General features: G+C 34.6%; 3 protein-coding genes across 6 annotated transcripts in view; 1 reads left to right on the top strand and 2 right to left on the bottom strand.

Moving 5' to 3' along the window:
• The window catches only part of Dscam2 (Down syndrome cell adhesion molecule 2), a 133,984-nt gene extending 119,861 nt beyond the window's left edge, over positions 1-14,123 (bottom strand). Inside the window, exon 1 of the mRNA XM_066283885.1 lies at positions 14,007-14,123. The gene's annotated coding sequence lies outside the window, so the exon portion shown is untranslated. The remainder of the gene's footprint in view (positions 1-14,006) is intronic.
• On the top strand, positions 1,512-9,364 carry black (glutamate decarboxylase-like protein black). 2 transcript variants are annotated; one of them, XM_066283908.1, is made up of 6 exons: positions 1,512-1,716; positions 4,380-4,960; positions 5,191-5,377; positions 6,258-6,438; positions 8,153-8,313; positions 8,678-9,364. In XM_066283908.1, exons 1-6 carry the CDS (start codon positions 1,641-1,643, stop codon positions 9,139-9,141), a joined length of 1,650 nt encoding a protein of 549 aa, XP_066140005.1. In that variant the 5' UTR covers positions 1,512-1,640; the 3' UTR covers positions 9,142-9,364. The 2 variants fall into 2 exon arrangements, with proteins under 2 accessions (XP_066140005.1, XP_066140006.1); XM_066283909.1 differs by having other exon boundaries at positions 4,383-4,960.
• On the bottom strand, positions 10,564-17,731 carry LOC136340140 (membrane protein BRI3-like). 3 transcript variants are annotated; one of them, XM_066283959.1, is made up of 4 exons: positions 17,546-17,731; positions 14,219-14,410; positions 14,007-14,165; positions 10,564-11,217 (listed from the first exon to the last, which is right to left on the bottom strand). In XM_066283959.1, the coding sequence occupies exons 1-3, from the start codon at positions 17,598-17,600 to the stop codon at positions 14,014-14,016; spliced, it is 399 nt and encodes a 132-aa protein (XP_066140056.1). In that variant the 5' UTR covers positions 17,601-17,731; the 3' UTR covers positions 10,564-11,217; positions 14,007-14,013. The 3 variants fall into 3 exon arrangements, with proteins under 3 accessions (XP_066140056.1, XP_066140055.1, XP_066140057.1); XM_066283958.1 differs by lacking the exon at positions 10,564-11,217 and having other exon boundaries at positions 13,890-14,165; XM_066283960.1 differs by lacking the exons at positions 10,564-11,217; positions 17,546-17,731 and adding an exon at positions 14,907-15,017 and having other exon boundaries at positions 13,890-14,165.
• Between the last annotated feature and the right edge of the window lie 70 nt (positions 17,732-17,801).

The raw sequence follows: 17,801 nt of genomic DNA on the forward strand, positions 1-17,801 counted from the left end.
AAAATCTATGGCAAATTCTTTAATCCACAACAGTGTAACTAATGAAAAATAAGTGAAAAATAATCGCGACTATCTCGACGAGATTGATCCAGACACGCAAATGGGTGATGCATCACCACCGCGTATCGTCCTTTGAGGTCACTATGAAATATCGATAATCGATGGGACTATTGCTGAAATCTATGGTAAATTCTTCAATCCATAACACTGTAACTAATGGAAAATAAGCGAAAATTTATCACGATTATCCTGAGGAGATCGATCCAGACACGCAAATGGGTGTTGCAACACCATACATTCTTTGATGTGGCCAGGAAATGCCGACAATCCATGGGACTATTGATTAAGTTTATGGTAGATTACTCCATTCACATTATTGCAATTAATGAAAAATAAGTGAAAATTAATCGCAACTACATTACGGACAATGATCTAGACAAGTAGTGCAACACCACCATGTAGTGTACGTTCTTTGATGGGACGGCTTGATGTTGCAAATAATTGTACGGAATACACAGGTGCGGCTTTAAAATAATATCTGAACTAAATATATTTATAGGACATTATTATAGTAAATAGTGCAGAGCGTCACAATAGAAGAAAATGCCAGATAAGTAAAATGTATACCAGATAAGTGCTGTATACTGCAAATGCACCATATTGGAATAATGTTCATTTAACAATAAATAATTTGTTATTCAGTATGCAAGAATGAATATGCAGCTCTGGGAAATACCGCTAATCTTTTAGAACACATAAAAAGAATCAAATTCCCACTCTATTTTTATCCGCACGTCCATACCCTGCTTATCACTTGAACTCATATCATTCGATAGTTCTATCGATGTATGTACATTATGATGATTTTAGGCTATAGGCAATCGGCCTTCTTTCGAATATTAGGACTAATGATAATTACGTCAGGAAACATCTGAATTTCGTTCGTTAAGTCGTTGACCAAAAAACAGCAGACCGTTGCTGCATTATTGGGGAATTAATAAAAAAACATTTACATCTCATACATTTTAATGAGATGTTAATAGAGCGGAACGGGAAGTGTGTATAAGGATAAATCTAGAAAGCTAAAGAATCTATTTGAGACACCCTGTAATATAGGAGAAATGAGAAAAAACTGCTGCACCTGTAAGCCCAATCAAAGAACTAAGTGTAGCGAGCAAGGCCGTAAACTTATAAATCTTGATGGTTTTGTTTAATAATTACTAAACCTAATTATTAGTCCAACCTTTGTTGCAAGGGACCTTGGCAGAGTTAATATTTCATAAAAGTAACAATTTACTGCATATAAAGAAACCCCAACTGATCCTTAATTATTGATAACCCAGTTATTCTAAAGAATTATTTGCACAGGACAATCCATCATGAGTCATTCACTACTGTTAAGCTAGAAGCTGCAAAAGCCCCAAATTCCCGCTAACTTATTGCAAGGCAAAATCCCCCAATTAACTACGTCACGTACCCATTGATTTAAAACTGAACGTGGTTCTTGACAGCATTCACTCTTTTCGCGGTCACTTTCGAACTCGGTACCACCGAGGTGATTCAGTCGTTCCTTCAACGAGGAATCCCCGGATTTTAACGTAACTCTTGAACAGTGACTCGTCCATAAAAGATCAATAAAGATGCCCGCGAACGGTCAAGAAGAACCCGTCCTGCACGAGTCCGAGATCTACAGTGACATGTTGGGATCATCCGAAGGTATTGGCCCAGTCTCAAATTCTTTCATAAATCTCCTTTGTAGATATAATATTATTTGTTTGTAAATTATTAAAACCAGCCTTAACCGGCATACATTTAGATATCCCAACCTCACAAACCTGGATATTTCAGGATAACTTGAAATTTTTGGGAAAACCCCAATTATTCGGGTTAATCCGAACGAATCAGACCCCATAAGCACCGATTCATCAGGTTTATTATCCAGAAAATTCTAACAAAGAGCGGGAGTATATTCAGATTAATTTACAAAAATGCCACTAAATGTCTTATTTAGATATGCCCACTCTTGTAATCTCCGAAATGGTGAAAGTTAGAAAGTTGATTCAATGGGAAAAACGTTGCCATTTTTTTGAGAATTTTAATATGCTCTAAACGACTTTGCTAAATTAATTTTTGCTTTCCGAAATTATATATAGAAAAGCAAAAATCCTATACAAATTCGTTAAAAATTAGAGTAAATATTTACTAAAATGCTGGAAGCTGTCAAATATTGTTTGACCTAACAAACATGTATACGGGGTTATCCATGTAGCAGATAAATGCATTTTTTTCATTTTTTTTCTTATAGATCCCCATGTATATCATGACATTTTTGCATTATTTGAAAAATTCTGAACACATTTTATGGAACATACCCGTGTCTAAATTGAGCAATTTTCGAAAAAATTAGAAAATATAGAAATAACGATAGAAATATTAACATTTAAAAAATAACAATATAAATTACGACAATATAATATATTAAATATTCAAACTGTACCCCGATGACCTTGAACTAACCTGAACTAACCCGACAGTGGGCAAACCGCATTTTAAATTCCTCAAGAACTTTTTTCTCATTCGAGAAGGTATACATTTAGCTTCTTGAGCAATTTTATCGTTCAACTCTTCTTTGTTGTTAGGTTTATTTAAATACACCCTATGTTTCAGATAACCCCATAAAAAAGTCCATGGGGGTGAGGTCAGAGTGGCAGGCCACTCTAATTGCCATATTGCGCAAATATTTCAGTAACTGTTTTCAGTAACCTGGACATATGGGTATACTACATGAAATATGCTTAAAATTTCTCAAAGCATTCAAAAACGTTATAATATACATGAAGTTCCGTAAAAAAAATGAAAAGTACATTTATATACTACATGGGTAACCCTGTAGACAACGTCAAACAATGCACAAAAAAAAAATTGACCTCCAGTATTTCCCTGAAAGATATTTCCTTCAATTTTTAACGAATTTAGGCGGATCTTGTGGTCTTCTATCTTATATATATATTATGAAAGAAATTATATATTATTATATAAGAAGGCGTACAATGGGTAAATATACAATAATTTTCAAAATCATTTTTTTTTAAATCGGAGTAATCGCCGGACTAGTAGTTACCGGTATAAAGGTCACATGGGAAAAGAGCACGTTTTCTATGCATTTTAAGGAAGTAGTTACCTACATATTCCACAATATACGGTTCCATTAAAGCACCGGAAATCCGGCGAAAAAATTCAGTAACAAAACAGACTGAAAAAAAAAACAATTATTAAATACACTTTGCTGGTGCTATTTTCATCAGTGCAGACAGTTATTGCCTTAGAGCCCTAACTTAAGCTAATCGAGCTTATTTATCATGTAGTTGTGGAAATCCGTTGAGGTCAACTCCGCCACATCTTCGAATCTCAGTTTAAGAATAAATCTTTGTCTAGATAATTCTATGGAGGGTGAGGTACAAATGAGGTTCCAATTTAGGATAGTGCGAATTAATCCAAGTTAATCTGGAGTTCTCACTCGAAAGATTACCTATGTGGATGACGCGAAAGATACTGTTTAATTAAGACAAATTAAACTTATTCGTTACCTAGTAAGGGAAATTACACGATACAGAATTATGGAATAGTTTAATGTAGCAGAAATTGGTGCTACAGTGAGAATATTTGAAGTTCATAAGGAACAATCAAATTTTCAAAAATAGTGAATTTTTATTTTAAGTCGTTTTGAAGAAACCGATGTTGTTACAATTTCCAAATATATTTACGATTCGGTATACAACGCAGAAAAACCATTTTTATTTCATTCCATATTTTACAGAGGTCTTGGTTTAATCTTTTTGTGGGAGATCGCAAGTACTCTGAAAGATAGTACTGTAAGTATAGTGAATATTAGTACTGTAAGTACTATGGGAGCTATAAATTTCCCGTCCTTAATTGGAAATGACTCAGAAACACGCAATTGGGTCTTTCAAATGTAACCGCGTTACACGCGTGCGTGTCACACAGGGCGACTGTCTCTGCGCTTTTGCGCCGAATCCGAGTTATTTCTTATGGCGTGTGCACAATTCGCAATAATACGCATATCTGACAATGTTCAACGATGATAATGAATTAAAGTAATGTTTAATTCTTGTAAATGTCCGTCCTTATGGTACTACGATTTGGCATTGAGATATCGTGATCACCTTCTCATACACGGCTATTTTAAAGTCATCACTAGAAACTAGCCAACTTTAGAAAAACTCTTGGGACTAACTAACGATTAACTGACGAAAATAACTCTCTATTAATGAAATTGCCACTACGATCTCCAATTCAAATAAAAAATTTTCAGCTGATTGACGTACTGCCTAGAAATCTACAAAACACTTTATTTTCAGAAGAAGACATCGCATGTGTCTCTAAAACAATAGATCGATCATTCACTCCGTCTCTCAACTCCTCGGACACACTGGCAACTTTCGAAAGTTTGCCATCGAAACGTGACCACGAAGCCTTTTTCCGAGACTGTCTGGAAGTTATGATCAAAGAGGCCATCTTCGAGGGCACCTCCAGAAAGAACAAAGTCTTGGAATTCAGACAACCCGCACAACTTTTGGAGATATTCGATTTTGCCTTGCAGAGGAACCCCAGCACTCACGCGGAGCTCTTAAGGAAGCTCAAAGACGTCATCAAATATTCAGTTAAAACTGGACATCCCTATTTCGTTAACCAGCTGTTCTCGAGTGTGGACCCTTACGGGCTCATAGGTCAAATTCTTACGGACGCCCTAAACCCCAGTGCGTACACCTATGAAGTAGCTCCAGTAGTCATCCTCATGGAGGAGACGGTACTCAGAGAGATGAGGCAAATTGTCGGGTGGCCCAATGGGGAAGGTGATGGGATATTTTGCCCTGGCGGGTCCATCTCTAATGGCTACGCCATAAGCTGCGCCAGGCATTATTACTTTCCAGAAATAAAAGTAAGTCGAATCGCTACATTTTTGTATGTATTACTCTAGAAACTATTACTTAGTTTATGTGCTGCAAATTTTGATTTCTTAAATTCTAATGATAATCAAAAATGGCAAATGATACTTTCTGGACTTCAAGTGTTTGATTCAAATGCAAATTTAGTACTTTTTAACTTGCTGTTGCAATAGGTGTACTTAGTGTTATGCCTGCATATTATTTAATCAAAAATTAATTGCAGACAAAGGGCTTACATGGACTTCCCAAACTGGCATTATTTACCTCGGAAGATGCTCATTATTCAGTGAAGAAATTCGCCTCCTTTCTAGGGCTGGGGACTGACAACGTCCATTTGGTGAACACGGATAGCAGGGGGAAGATGGACCCTAACCATTTGGAGGAGCTTATAATAAAGGTCATCGAAAGCGGTAAGATCACAACATATTTAAACATCAAAAAATTTAATCCCAGATAGTACTAAAGAATTTAATCTCAGTTTTCGATATTCGGAAGGAAGAATTAGGCTCTATCGAATAATCCTATCATAGAGGGTGGGCATACAATGTTCTCACCGACTTCTACGAGTTTATTTGTAATTTAATACAAAAAAAAAATAAATTATGGAAATGCATCTATGTGGAGATAGCGAGTTTATACAGTTTTAGTTTGACTGGGTTTGATTAAAACATGATTAAGACTGTATAAAACAAAAGTTTAAACCCTGTGTTCTGTATTTTTTGTTCTTGGATGCAGTGCCTTCAACCAATGAAATAATTTTTTACCATTTGCAATGTCTCTAAAGAAAAATATTGTCGCAGTTAGCATACTTCACACGCACAAATAAAGGATCACACATGCCATTTTTCACTTGTGATGGGATCCACTCGGTAAGTCTCTTCCTTAAAAATATACCACAAGCAATATACCAATTGCGAATTAGATTTATTGCTTCATAGCAAGTTAACGTAACATATGGCATCTGCCAATTCTGACGTCGATGTACCAATTGCGATAAATAAGTAAATCGTTGAATTTATTACTCCACAGCTGGAAGTTAACGTAAACATGACGTATGTCCATCCTGCCCTTAACATAATATTCAATGTGAGTTCTTACGATTTACGTTAAAGAAACTGTCAGAGCTAAATTCACAATAGAGTCTTAAAGCAAAAACTGTTAACATTTATTGGAAATTTTGCACAGTTCCGTATTTAGACGGCCTGCTTTATTATTGGTGAAAAACGGTTTCGATCAATTTCGCCCTCTCTAAGACCTTTGAATCGACCCCTCAAGTTTTTCTCTTTGCAGGGGCAAAGCCTTTCCTTGTAAGCGCAACAGCGGGCACAACAGTAATCGGAGCTTTCGACCCTTTAAGTAAACTGGCGGATGTCTGCCAGAAGTACCAACTGTGGTTCCATGTGGACGCTGCATGGGGGGGCGGAGCCCTTATGTCCAAGAAACACCGAGGTAAACTACAAGGAATTGAAAGGTACGTAATTCCTAACGGTGGGTCCTAATGAGCTTCAAAATGACAGGCGTACCGCACTGCGTTTGACAGAAAATGTTTTTTTGACAATTGTGACAATTAGGGAACTAATGCGACGACTCTCTTTTCGTTAAAATAAGAACGAAACTGTCAATCTGAATATAATTAGTTTTGAAAACCCCACCACCCTCAAATAGTGATGTTCCACTAATGGAGTTTTTCAGGCTCGTCCAGGACTTCAATGCATTAAGCGCGTAAACAGACCTTTAAAATTGACTGAAACCTTGGCTTCTTGAAGCAGGCATCTAAAATGTTGAAAATAATTGCTTTAAAGCTAATTAAAATCATAATTTCCATGAGAAATTCAATAGGTAAATAACTGAGCCATTCAACCTCGACAGAGCAGGAAATTGTTATTAAAAATTTACCAAAGCCAATCGCTCTTGTATCGATCAATATGTGCTTGAGATGCACATAATGGGATTAGTTCATTCTATGTAGCTATTAGTGGCATACACCTAATAAACATAATTGTAGGCACCTAATCAGTCAGCCAACAAAGAACTTTTGCCTGTCGCTAGTTAAATTTCAAATCTTAATTAATTGCATAATGTTGAACTGTAGTTTGCAATGAAGGCTAGATGTAATGATTGATTGTCCTCAATGATATTCATCATTAGGGAATGTTACGGATATAACCCTGAACTTGTTGCCTAATTTATCTTGCTTTGAGAGGCTTCTGAAGGTCCGTTTAAAGTGAAATTTTAAGGACCATTTTGTCCAAGCTCGGTTAGCGTTATCGGGGACCCTATTTCCTTGACGGAGGAATAGTATTCCTGACACATTTTATAGTGGATTAATAATTTAAGTCTTAACTCTTAATGTCCTGTTGTTCATATTGGTAACATTGGCAACATCATTGGGTAGTTTCTTGCATTCCATGGAAGATACCTTAAAGATGAAGTTAACAGTGTTTTGATATATTGGCCCTTAATCAGGTGGCCATGCAAATTTTGCGCACCTTCTAAAGGCTTTTAAATTATGGATTGTTCTCACCTACATTTTTTCAACATTATTTAATAAACGATTAAAAATATTTTCCTCATCACTGCAGAAAATAAAACCAAATCAAACAATTATGAGTATAAACAGCTGCATGACGAATCTAAATTAAAAAAAAATGTAGGTTGACTTGACCGATTCCGTTTTTCAGATTTTAGTGTAAGTTAGCCTAATTGAACTAATCTACTGAAGGGGCAAAAAATTGAGACATCCTGTATATCATACTATACTCGAATCTCTAACATCGAAAAATTTTCGGTTAATTAGTTTACCAGGAAGATTCTTGAGGGGGAGAACCGGAATGAAATTGCATTCAAAGACCACTCAATCGAATTTCTTGATAGCTGTCTTGTATTTTTAAAATGGGAAAGAAACGACATATCTCATGAACTATCATCAAGCATACTCAAGGCCCATTTATTCATTTGGCCCTTATTTATCATTATTGCTAATGGCAAACCAATTAAGATGTAATAAAGTGTGCGTTTTGTCAGTTTTCTCTATCAAGATTATGAATATTAGCGAAAAAATGACTATAACTCACGTATTTCAGACAATTAAAAATGTATAATCACTGGAATGAGCAAAAAATTAGAAATAATGAAGTAAGATTTAAGAAGTTTGGTAAACTCATTCTAACTTGATGTCTTTTTAGAGCCGACTCGGTAACATGGAATCCTCATAAGCTGCTCACAGCCCCTCAGCAATGCTCCACATTATTGGTGAGGCACAAAAACATACTTGGAGAGGCCCATTCCGCCAACGCCTCATATCTCTTTCAGAAAGACAAGTTTTACGACACTGTCTATGACACTGGTAAGGTTTTAGGAGTATTGAAAGATCTCTTTAAAAAGATTAACGAACTGAAGAGAAATCGGGAAATATTACGAGCAATGGGGTGAAACAGACTCGGAAACGCACCATCGGGTCTCAAAATAATAAATAAACAAATACATTGTGTTATTTAACGTTTTATCATGGAATTCTTTTTACTTCACAAGGCTCGAAATAATTATTTTTCTAACGAGTGCGGAAAGTGACATTTTCCCACACGCCTCTGCCGTTCTACCGACGCGTAACAGAGTGCATGCAAATAGTTAAGTGCGGACCTTCTCCTCCACTATTGTATCCAATTGTACATAATAATTTTTATATAAACTAAAATCCATGTCCATTTTAGGTGACAAACACGTGCAATGCGGCCGTAAAGCCGACGTCCTCAAATTCTGGTTCATGTGGAAGGCAAAAGGTACCAGTGGTCTGGAACAGCACATAGACAAAACTTTTGAAAACTCGCAGTTTTTCTACGACACCATAAAAACGAGGCCAGATTTTCGGATTGTGATCCCGGAACCTGAATGCACTAACATATGTTTTTGGTACGTGCCCGAAAGCCTTAGAACAAGCTCTTCTGAGGAGTTTGAACAAAGCCTCAAAACTGACCAAGAGTTTTGGAAAAAAATTCATGCAGTGGCTCCTAAGATTAAAGAAAGAATGATGAAGGAGGGTACTATGATGGTTACTTATCAGACACACAAGAACAAACCCAACTTCTTCAGGATAGTGTTTCAAAATTCCGGATTGGATAAAAATGATATATTACATTTGATAGAGGAGTTTGAGAGGCTCGGTAAAGATCTGTAACCTGTGCGCGAAAAGCAGGAGGGAATTAAATAATGTGTTGTATATAGTTTTAATTTATTTGTTACGTTTATATGTTATTCAGCAGATTGTTCAATTGCGTTTGTGGTTGTGATAAATATGAGTTGGTGAGGTTTTTTAATATTACTATCAAAGATTTGACTTATATTCAATAGTATATTTAGAAGTTTTATTCTTTTATTGTGAATAAAAAAATTCATTCGAAGCAGTCGAGTTTTATTCCAAATTGCTTATGCACCCTGCGAAATTGACAAAACTAAACCCAAAACATATAAAATGTACAGTGAAGACCTCAAGCCAGTTGCCTCTGATCTCTCTGTAACTTTTGTATTTTAAAAATTAAGAATATTTAAATTGTTAATAAATTAACATATGTAATATGAACAAAATGAGATTTGATTCTACTCGTTCATTTAAAAGATGTCAGGAAGGTAAAATAGATATATAGTGAACATTCAGGGAAATGAAATAAATTAACATACTACGAAGAATACGAAGAAGGCAAAAAACACTGCTGTTTTCTTTAAAAGACATTTTTATGAATTAATTATTTCAAAATATTTATTTTGAAATTGGGTACGAGATCATTCCCCTTTTGAAAATATTTTTATAAATATTGATATTGTACGTCAGACAATGTGGAGAAACACCCTATTTTTCCACTTTTATTGTTACTATTTGAATTTATTTTTGATACCTGTCTAAGGGACTTATTTCGAAGGGCATTCTCTGAACAATTCTATCAGAGGTTTAAAAAACTACCAACAATTCTAGCTACTATAGTTTACTTTAGAGCCCAAAATTGATTCCCTCCAGCGTAGGCCACTTAAAGTGTATGAATATCCGTATTTCACAGATTCCTGCACTGGCGTCCATACTAGCCAATAAATATTTATTATAGAAAATTTAGTCAGATTAAGTAACAAGCCTTGATTTAGTTAGATAATAGCGCAACGGTGATAAAGAGCATAGGAACTTGTATTCTGGCTTAACCTTGACCTATAGTCGGGTTCTTATAATTAAAGTGAATTCTTTTATTTTTCTTCAAGTATGTTTCAAAATGTTTACAAAAATCCTGAAGCTTCTTTGCAAAATTCCTATTTAAAAGGGCAATTAAAATCAATTCGAGATTTCAAGAATCGGATTATTAAACCAGCAATCGGCTATATCCCACTCATTAGCAAAATCCAACGGAAAACCTTGTTGGCCAGTAGGGCTTAAGCCGCTATAACATACAATAGAAAACTTGAAGTATGAAATGGTCATGTAAATTTATTGATATAGAGAAATTTACATGAACGGTTTCTCAATTAAACGTTAACAGATGCCGAGTTTCACCGGTAGCAAAAAGGATTTCTCCCTTGAACGGTAAAATTGGCTCAGTTTTAAATATTAGCGAATGAAAACGGCTGCGTAACTTAATTTTTATTAAAAGTTTATGTATAACCTGCAATAAAATCTAGTAATTTCTTTATGCCCGATATAAATTATAGTAACATAATAACATCAATAATAATATGAGGTATATACAGTGTGTCCAAGATGCATTGTTTGTGGATATTAGACACAGTGTGAAATAGGAAATTGACTGAATTAGAAATAAGGTAAACTAAGAATAAACGCAATGATAAAAACCTATAGTAGGTACTTGGCGGTTCCAAAAAATTGCTCTTTTTCGTTAAGAAGATACTTAAAAATATATAATTTTGAAGGTACTATTTAAAAATGTCTTTAAAAGGAAGAATAGGTACCTTCTTAAGAGCTAAAACGTGTCCAATTTAAATTAGTGTCGTTTTTGAGAAACGATCATCAAATTACATTTTTTCAGTCCCAAATAAAACCACACCCTGCACTATATAGCATTTTTTCTATAGACATTTCAATTCATAGAAATCTTGTCAACTACGTCACTAGAATAGTTAGAAAATTGTCTATTTAGTATAGAAAGTAATTAAAAATATGCATAATCAAAAAAATGTAGTCTTCTGTAAATATCAGGTCTTGTCGTAGCACAATGTTGTCCTTAATGAACTGACTTTATAGCTCTTCTAGTGGTTTCTGAAATCCCCAAGTAGTGCATGCAATTTTATCTTTGACACACTGTATACATAACATAAAACATACATACCTATGTTATATATATATATATATATATATATATATATATATATATATATATATAGATGTATATATATAGTATATATATATACAGGGTGGCCCATTGAAAACGAAACAGAGGCATTTGCGGGTACTTAGAAATGTATATTTAAAAAATGCTCGGACACGTAAACTTTATATTCGAGGGGGACACATTATAAACGTATACTCGCTCCTTTCACTTCAACACCCTAGCCGGGGTGAGTTAAACCCTTAAAATCTTAAATGGAAAGTATGGTCGAGTAGCACCTTGTTTGAAAGGTCTTTCGTTTCTCGTTATAATGATACCCAAATTAACTAACTTTTATTCAGTAGTTTTCGAGAAATTTGGAAAAATGTGATTAAATTGCCAACAAGTGGAATGCTCTGTTAAAATCGCAAATTAGGAAAATTAATAGTAAAACATTAACAAAAGTTCTTTTAATTGATGAGATACTCAAACTGTTCACCATTAGCTTCCATACAGTAATACAAGTTCTGTTCAAAACGAGTCCTAACATTTTGAAGCATCTGTGGAGTTATCAGACGGCATTCATTAACAATTCGTCGTCGCAATTCTTCCAGAGACTCCGGTTCTGTTGCGTAGCTCTTGCTTTTCAAATGGCCCCATAAGAAGAAGTCTAACGGAGTCAAATCTGGAGACCTAGCCGGCCACTCTATAGGACCTCTTCGCTCAATCCATTGTTCTGGAAACTCTCTGTTCAAAAACTCCCTAACACGTCGTGCATAATGTGGAGGAGCTCCGTCTTGTTGGAACACTGTTGTCTTGATAGCGGTCATCATGTTCAACAATGTCAATGAGTAAGGGATAAACAGTATTCCCCAGTAATTCCACATACGTCTCCCCTGTCAGATTGCCATCAAGAAAGATTGGTCCAACCAAACGGTCCCCAAAAATACCTGCCCAAACATTTAATTTTTGGGGAGTTTGAGTGTGGACAGCGTGAAAAATTCTGGAATTATTATCTGCCCAATAGCGACAATTATGACGATTGACAGTAGAGTTTAGAAAAAAAGTACATTCATCCGAAAAGCAGATATTGAATAAAAAATGTCCGTTCGCAGCTATCCTTGCAGTCATACGTTCGCAAAACTCCATCCGCCGATCAAAATCATCTTCATTCAATTGATGCACTAGATGAATCTTGTATGGATGATATTTATGATGTTTCAAAATTCGTTGAATAGTTGTTCTAGCGATGTTACTAACTGTAGCTAATTTCCTCGTGCTCAAAGTTGGGTTTGCAGCTATTTGTCCTAAGATTTCAATCTCGGCAGCTTCATTTCTAATTGTAAATTCACGTTCAGGATCCCGTTTTTTGTTGAGTACTGATCCGGTTAGTCGAAATTTTGCAACTAGCTCTAAAATGTACTTTCTACCAACATGTCTGTTTGGATATTGTTCATTGAACAAACCCGCAGTGCGATTAGCACTCTCGTCGTTTTTGAAATAAAGAGAAATTATTTCCACTCTTTCCTCTACAGAATACACCATTGTAAAATTTTTCCTATTTTCAAATTTAATCCACTTAAACTCGATGCTGAAGTTTATTCGGTATCTAACATTTGAATACTTCACTGCAATAGCTGCGGTGATATTTTATCTCTCTTTTTTTTAAATATATTCAAAGTTTAAATTCCATTCGCCTTTTTCTACTTCCTCTGCCTCCTCTACCTACCTGATAAGATGTAGTAGATTTTTTTTTATTATTCGAAAGAAATAACAATTGGTGAAATAGTACAACTAAACTTAATCTGGTCAGTTTACAATTAATAGTCACTACTGATTATTTTCCTAATTTACGATTTTAACAGAGCATTCCACTTGTTGGCAATTTAATCACATTTTTCCAAATTTCTCGAAAACTACTGAATAAAAGTTAGTTAATTTGGGTGTCATTATAACGAGAATCGAAAGACCTTTCAAACAAGGTGCTACTCGACCATACTTTCCATTTAAGATTTTAAGGGTTTAACTCACCCCGGCTAGGGTGTTGAAGTGAAAGGAGCGAGTATATGTTTATAATGTGTCCCCCTCGAATATAAAGTTTACGTGTCCGAGCATTTTTCAAATATACATTTCTAAGTACCCGCAAATGCCTCTGTTTCGTTTTCAATGGGCCACCCTGTATATATACATATATACACACATATATACACAGTACTTACCTATATTCATTTTTTCTTTACAATAAGTAAATCAGAGTAACAATAATGTAATAATCATAGCATTCAAAAAGGATGAGTATAAGGCACATTCGGTTATTACTTTCAAATCATTGTAATATTGAGTAGAATGGTGAAGTAGATTATTCTGAATTTTGTATGTTAGCACGTTTGAGTGATATCAATCTACACAGAAAAATCCCACAGATTCATGGAAATAGCGTAGTTTTTCTTCGTATATAATGGACGTTGCCCGGAGCAGATTTTGACAACAATGAATAATATCACTATTCAATATTCAAAAGAGCCACCTGTCACTGTAAACAACATATAATGGGGAATATATTGGATTTCCATGCTATCGCGCAAATTTTGTATAGATTATGGTTAATGAACGACATCGAAAACCAAATTAAGAAAAGTGTGATATTTATAACATTAAAATAAAACTATAAAGTAATTCACATAAAATCAGCAAAACTTAAAACATAATAAATTTTGAATAAATATAATGAGTAATGTACCTTTCTCTTAACCAAATGTGGCACCGCAGCTGGAACACCTCTTTTCTCTCATGGCCAAACAGCAAAGAATCCCCAAAGGGAAAAACATAATTGCACATAATACTCCTAAGCACGTAAAATCATCTTCTAGAACTCCAATTCTACAAGCTGGACACGCTCCTGGAAACTCTAATTTTTCAAGACAACATACTTAATGAAACAACGAAACTTACCGACCACTATAACCTCAGGATTTTCAACTATAATCGTAGTTGCGGTTGCGCCGTAGCTTTGCGGTGGAGGTACTGTTTGTAGTGGAGGGGGACCGTAGTAGGCTGGTTGCGGACCTGGGGGATAGTAAGGGCCTGGAGGAGGAGGTCCTGTGACGTATGCTCCGCCTGGTTGCGCTCCATATTCGTAACCTCCTAGAATAAGTAATTAGAGAGTAACATAAAGATACTGCCATACGATAGCTTCAATAATAAAATAGTTTTGGGGCAGAGGTTTGAAAAGACTGTTATCCTGTTAGGTAATGTCTTTCCAAGTTACAAATTGCAAACCGTCATAAAATGAAATTATTTGTACAATATAACCTGAATTAAATAGATATAATGATATGAATTTTGTTCATGATATTCCTTCATAGATTCTGTACAGAATGATATGGTGTGTTTCAGCTTCTTCCATTTTAACTCCTGGCGCATATCCATCATTTCTAACTCTTTCATATAAATTGGGAGAATGACAAAAAGTAAACAGATAAACAAACGCACTTTAAAGAACTTCAACTCTATTCAACTCAGTCAACCTAGTACCATTCATACTAATTTAAGGGTTAATTATTTTTTAATGGTCACTTTCGTGTTTCAGTGAAGTTAAATAATAATGATATGTAAAAATATTGCAAATAAAATTTTTTACCCATGAATATGAATTCTTGGTAGAACTTTTATCACTATAATTGAAAATTAAACAAGTGGATGTATTACAACTTGAAACATACTGGTAACAAGAAAACAATGATTAATTATTATCTTACATAGAATTGTTAATTTTTATCTTGTTTTTTTTTTTTTATTTACTTGCAAATCAATCAATTTCATTGTTCCCATCTCTGTTTATCTTATCATTGCTAAGTTTTTGCTGAAGCTCTCACCTTGCCACTCACTTCAATCATACTGCTTATTCCATTAGATTTCAAGCATATAAGTAATCACTAGCTTGTTTGCAAGGCTATGTAACATCCAATAAAATTCAAATAAAAAAAGTCTCAATATCTTATAATAAAAATTTAAGTGTTAATATTATAAATATGTATATTTGCAACATGTTTTGTGTCTGGTTTGAATTTGAAACATTTTTTAGGTATTTTTACATAATTTAGATTTCAAGGTATAGCATATTCAAATAAGAATCTCCGCTTTAAATTTCATATGCCATTTCACAATATTTAAGACAACTAAGTAACACATTATTTCTCAGAAACATATTAACTTCTCATTAAATTTTGCCAGAGGATTTTGATAAACACATTTCCATAATCGCTAGAAATGATATGTGATTCAGTCTTCATGAAAACAGCTTAATACAGGAGCTTAACACACAATTTATTGTTTTGATCTCAATTGTCATGATGCTGTCTGAACAGAATTAAAACATAGATCACATTGTCTGGGATAAATTGGTTATCCCCTTAATTAACCTGAAGGTTATCATAGGATGTGGTGGAATAAGAATTATCTATTACTTATGGCTTCTGCAAGGATTTCATGCAAGATATTCTTAAATTTTATGTTCATTCGAAATTGTAATACTGCCTTAAATTCGTTTTTACCTAGTATTGAATGTAAGTGTAAGCAAAATTAAATTTTACCATATAGAAAAACCTGTGAGGATGTTATCAAAAGTATTATCATTCTATTCACTTGACAGATTCAGCCATTAATGCCAGTATTAAGGGGAGAAAGGGCAGATTCTTAAGATATTTTAATATTACTATATACAGGGTGGCCCATTGAAAACGAAACAGAGGCATTTGCGGGTACTTAGAAATGTATATTTGAAAAATGCTCGGACACGTAAACTTTATATTCGAGGGGGACACATTATAAACGTATACTCGCTCCTTTCACTTCAACACCCTAGCCGGGGTGAGTTAAACCCTTAAAATCTTAAATGGAAAGTATGGTCGAGTAGCACCTTGTTTGAAAGGTCTTTCGATTCTCGTTATAATGATACCCAAATTAACTAACTTTTATTCAGTAGTTTTCGAGAAATTTGGAAAAATGTGATTAAATTGCCAACAAGTGGAATGCTCTGTTAAAATCGCAAATTAGGAAAATTAATAGTAAAACATTAACAAAAGTTCTTTTAATTGATGAGATACTCAAACTGTTCACCATTAGCTTCCATACAGTAATACAAGTTCTATTCAAAACGAGTCCTAACATTTTGAAGCATTTGTGGAGTTATCAGACGGCATTCATTAACAATTCGTCGTCGCAATTCTTCCAGAGACTCCGGTTCTGTTGCGTAGATCTTGCTTTTCAAATGGCCCCATAAGAAGAAGTCTAACAGAGTCAAGTCTGGAGACCTAGCCGGCCACTCTATAGGACCAGAACTTGTATTACTGTATGGAAGCTAATGGTGAACAGTTTGAGTATCTGATCAATTAAAAGAACTTTTGTTAATGTTTTACTATTAATTTTCCTAATTTGCGATTTTAACAGAGCATTCCACTTGTTGGCAATTTAATCACATTTTTCCAAATTTCTCGAAAACTACTGAATAAAAGTTAGTTAATTTGGGTATCATTATAACGAGAAACGAAAGACCTTTCAAACAAGGTGCTACTCGACCATACTTTCCATTTAAGATTTTAAGGGTTTAACTCACCCCGGCTAGGGTGTTGAAGTGAAAGGAGCGAGTATATGTTTATAATGTGTCCCCCTCGAATATAAAGTTTACGTGTCTGAGCATCTTTCAAATATACATTTCTAAGTACCCGCAAATGCCTCTGTTTCATTTTCAATGGGCCACCCTGTATAGTTAAGCTAAAGCAAGGTTTTGGGAAGTAAATATTTTGAGATATTTCAAGAGTACTTTGCTGTGCCCTAATATAAATTCAGTGATATAAATTGGTATTGGCTTTCACAGTGAATGGATTAATAGAGGTATTGTTGTTGATCCTATCACAGTTATTATAGTTTCTTTCCCAGTTCATCATAAACTGATACTCACAATCACATGTCAATATCATGAAAGTTTTAAATCATTAAATGAATGGATGAAGAATGAGTACGTCATTAAGTCAGCCCTATATTAAGTTTCATCTGACTTTACCAGGAAATAGACTAAAGCAATAGGCAACAACAGCAAACTTAACAGCTTTGTTGCCAGTCACACACTTGGTGGCAACACAATATTGTATTATTGTCTGGATAACTCTGATAACTGAATAAGTGCAGTATGGTTAATTAATTAGATGCACTTATTATTTTCATTCAGCACTTTGTTACTGTGATAGGCAAGCATGTTTAAGAGAAGGTGGTGTGACATACCTGAAGCTGGATACTGAGTGCTATACGGTGGAGGCAACTCTTTAGGATTGCTCATATTTAATGTAAGACTCTACAGCTGTGTTAAATATAAACTGTTATCTTCTTTTACTGAGGAAATTTAGAAGAATATCCACTTTGTGATGTGTTTATGTTATGACCGAAAATATTAAAAAAATAGACTGACTGACATCTAAATGTCACATTCAGAAATTTAAGGTTAAATTCTATTTAGTTTTGTTGCCATTGTTGACCATTG

The sequence above is a fragment of the Euwallacea fornicatus genome, chromosome 7, assembly GCF_040115645.1.
Source record: "Euwallacea fornicatus isolate EFF26 chromosome 7, ASM4011564v1, whole genome shotgun sequence".
NCBI lineage: Eukaryota > Metazoa > Arthropoda > Insecta > Coleoptera > Curculionidae > Euwallacea > Euwallacea fornicatus.

Coding starts and splice junctions, on each gene's coding strand:
- black (XM_066283908.1), top strand. CDS start 1,641: ATGCCCGCGAACGGTCAAGAAGAACCCGTCCTGCACGAGTCCGAGATC. Junction 6,439..8,152: donor AAACTACAAGGAATTGAAAG/GTACGTAATTCC, acceptor ATGTCTTTTTAG/AGCCGACTCGGTAACATGGA. Junction 8,314..8,677: donor CGACACTGTCTATGACACTG/GTAAGGTTTTAG, acceptor TGTCCATTTTAG/GTGACAAACACGTGCAATGC.
- LOC136340140 (XM_066283959.1), bottom strand. CDS start 17,600: ATGAGCAATCCTAAAGAGTTGCCTCCACCGTATAGCACTCAGTATCCA. Junction 14,411..17,545: donor CACTCAGTATCCAGCTTCAG/GTATGTCACACC, acceptor TACTTATTCTAG/GAGGTTACGAATATGGAGCG. Junction 14,166..14,218: donor TCCTGAGGTTATAGTGGTCG/GTAAGTTTCGTT, acceptor TAGAGTTTCCAG/GAGCGTGTCCAGCTTGTAGA.